Source organism: Myotis brandtii, unplaced genomic scaffold (genome assembly GCF_000412655.1).
Source record: "Myotis brandtii unplaced genomic scaffold, ASM41265v1 scaffold163, whole genome shotgun sequence".
NCBI lineage: Eukaryota > Metazoa > Chordata > Mammalia > Chiroptera > Vespertilionidae > Myotis > Myotis brandtii.
The window spans coordinates 1,438,359-1,441,994 of record NW_005355962.1 but is presented as its reverse complement, the minus strand read 5'-3'; the positions used below and the strand labels follow the sequence as shown (position 1 = coordinate 1,441,994).

General features: G+C 36.7%; 1 protein-coding gene across 1 annotated transcript in view; it reads left to right on the top strand.

Moving 5' to 3' along the window:
* Nucleotides 1–3,636, top strand: part of BANK1 (B-cell scaffold protein with ankyrin repeats 1) — a 273,465-nt gene that overhangs the window by 80,120 nt on the left and 189,709 nt on the right. The window contains exon 6 of the mRNA XM_005862305.2: nucleotides 489–594. Within this exon, the coding sequence (XP_005862367.1) occupies nucleotides 489–594 (106 nt within the window). The remainder of the gene's footprint in view (nucleotides 1–488; nucleotides 595–3,636) is intronic.

Genomic DNA, 3,636 nt, shown 5'->3' with positions numbered 1-3,636 from the left:
GCGAGTGACTGAAGCTTCCAACCGCTCCTTGTTTTCTTCTCTTTTTTTTTTTTTTTTCTGGGCCAGCTTTAGCTCTGAGGCCTTGCTGCTGAAAACATAGATACAATGTTGCGGTCCGAGCCCGGCTGAATGGAAGCCCTTTTCTGGGGTTTTGTTTAGCTTCTTATTTGCAACATAGTATATAGTTGCTTAGAGTTGCAACTGAGAGGCTGGCAAGTGAGGCGGGGAACGTTGGAGTCTGCAGCAAGCAAGCCTCGTGCTCGCTTCAGTGCCTGGCTGCCGGCCGCCATCTTGGCTGACAGTTAATTTGCATATACTCACTGATTAGCCAATGAAAAGGGTAGCGGTCGTACGCCAATTACCATGTTTCTCTTTTATTAGTGTAGATTACCCGGTATTTACTCCAACTAATAATTTACTATTATATCGCACTAAGATGAGTTTCTATGTGAATAACTGAATTAAATGTCCTTTTCATTTGAAAACAGAATGACATGGAAGAACTTGATGATATTCTCACATCCGTATTCAAACAAGAGATACCATACTATAAGTTCCAATCTCTTCAAACTGAAATCTACCCTCAAAAAGAATGTGAGTACTTCACAATTGCATCAGTTATTCTTTAAGGTCATACTTCAGTGTATGTCAGTTGGTAGTAAATTTTATAGCTAAGAATATAGTTGAATTGCTGATCAGATATTTTAGAAAATTCCCATCACTTTGTGAGAGAGCACACTATTACAAACTTCTGAAGGTCAATTGGGTAATTTTTTTTTTTATCACAGGCCCTAAAATGTGCATTAAAAAACAAAAAACACAGTAAACCTACTTCTTAGATTTTTATGCTAAGGAAATATTTAGAAAAGTACACTTACGATAGAGACTGATCATCAACAATTATAACATTGTATATAATTACAAAAAAATGGAAGTAACTTAATCTTCACAAGATAGATAATTAATTAAATAAATTTTGGTGCATTCATTAAAACAACTGTCAGAAATAAATTTTATTTTGCCTGGCTGGTGTGGCTCAGTGGTTGAGTGTCAACCTATGAACCTGGAGGTCATAGTTCGATTCCACGGTTTGATTCCAGTCAGGGCACAAGCCCGGGTTGTGGCTCAATCACCAGTGTGTGTGTGTATATATATATATATATATATATGAATCAAGAAAAGTATATTTAGGATGTACTACCAGAACACACACTTCTAAATGATATGAGCTCAGTAGTTTTGAATATATTCAAAATTGTTCCTGCATTGTTTGTTGACATGCTTTTTACAGTTCACTTATATGCCAGTATGTGCCAAACACTGTGATAGAGATGGAATGTTGCGTAAAACAGGAGTGGAGCTAAAGAATATGCAAGTTCTACTATAGGCATATTAAGGACTAATGAGCAGAGGATTTTTTTCTGTCGGGTCCCTGTCTACTCCAAGCATTTTTGTCTTCAGGCTGGCAGGCTTTGGGGCAGCAATGCATATATTTTAAAAATATATACTTGACTTAGAAAGTTTTGACATTAGATTAGGATGGAAAAGGAACATGACATAATTCCTCATTTAAAGCACATAATTTAATTGAAGAAATGAGATAATATACGTATGTTAGAAAGAAGTAATGTGCTAAACTTTGTGGAACTCATGATATTGACAATAGAATTTTAGAGAAAATATTCCTTATTGTTCAGGACTTGCTTCATAAAGGAGGTGTTATTTTACTTATGTCTTAAGTGATGGATAGGATTTTAGTGAGGAAGAAAGGAAATAGAAGATGGAGTTATGACACCATTTTTATGAATTCCCTCAGCACTTTATTTATTTAGGTTTGTGGAATGAGAATTGTAGGGTTGAAGAGGATAGAATGGTTGTAGTCTTTCATTTTTATTGGTAAAGAATTCTAGATAAACTTAAAAGTGCTTCTCAGTGTATTGTTTAGGTTGTGGAATAAGAATTTTAGAGTTGGGCCTTGGCTGATTTGGCTCAGTGATTGCAGCACTGGCCCATGGACCCAAGGGTTATGGGTTCAATTCCCAGTCAAGGGCACAGACCTCAATTTCAAAGTTCCCTGCCCCTGGTGGGGTGTCCTGTGGGAAGCAACCAATTGATGTGTCTCTCTCACATTGATGTTTCTCTCTCTTCCCCTCCCTCCCTCCCTCCCAATCTCTCTAGAACCTATGGAAAAAAAATATCCTCAGGTGAGGATATAAAAAAAAAGAATTTTAGAGTTGGAATGGATGGATTAGCCTGGTACCTTATTTTAATAGAAAAGGAATTCTGAATGGGTTACATCAGAGCCCCTGAAAATGTGGATCTGACTCAGTAGGTCTGGGGCACAGTCAGGCTTATGCTTTTCCAACAGGCTCCCAGGTAAAAGCTGATGCTAGTCCTCAGACTTCTTGTTGAACATCAAGGGCTTACAGTGGTGGTTCTCAGCCTTGGCTGCATAGTATAGTCAACTGTGGACCTTTTAAAGTCTCCCATGCCAAGCCACACCTCATAGCAAGAAGAATCTGGGTCCCAGCTCTCCGTGCTTTTTAAAGTTTCCCAGGTGATCCCATTTGGCAACCGAATTTACCAGCCCTGAGTTGCTTCAGTGTATTACAGACCAGCCAAACAATCCATCCTCATACTGATCTTTGACATAGAGAATATATTATTCTCTCTTTGCAAAGATTAGAGTGTTAGTAGTATATAAAAGTTTTGAACCATTACTAGAATTAAATGATTACTTTGTATTTGACAAAATTTTTTTATGAATCAGTAACATTTTAGCAGAAGCTAGAAATGGAAAGGTAAATATAAGCTAAGCAGTTCACTCAGAAACCTTATTTGGATATTGCTAAGATAATAGTTGCTTTTAAACCTATAAAAGAACAAATGACTGTCATAACATTAGGCTCTAATTCCTAGTTGAAATACAAAATGACATGATACAAATTGCATAATAAAAATATGCAAGATAGACATGAATATGTATTGCTGGCCGTCTTGACCCTATAATCTTTCATCAATGTCAGCTTCAGAATACCTTGTCTTTAAAACTTTGCACTTACATTTTCATAATTTTCAAGATAAATCTATGATAAGGGTTGATATGCTTTTATACATAAAGTGAAGTTAGTTGAGGGAGGAGAAAGTTTAGGAAAGAAATGGTAAATTGTTGAGGAATTTCTACAGAAACACCACTAGAGGTATTCTGAAAGAGAAATTCAGCAAACGATGATCAGGTGTAATTTCAGATATCTATCCCTCAGGACAGTTCTTCAATGTTTTGGTGAAATTGTGTGTTTTTTTTTTTTAAATCAATTATTCTATATTTTAGCTGAAATAAATTGGAGGTTAGGAAACTGTGAAGGGATGGTAGCCATAAAGAATTGACCTTGAGCATTGCCCTGCCCTAAGGATGAGCCTTGGCATTATCCACAGACACGTGTAGTTCTTTAAAAGTCTGGAACTAAATGATATTTGAATCAACACTGTCTATCTTACTATTGCCCCATCCTCTTTTCTTTTCCAAGTTGTTTTTAATAAGTTATGAGTTTAGTTTCTTGTTATTTTATTTATAACTAGAGGTCCGGTGGACAAAAATTTGGGCACTCGGGGGGGGGGGTTCCCTCAGCCTGGCCT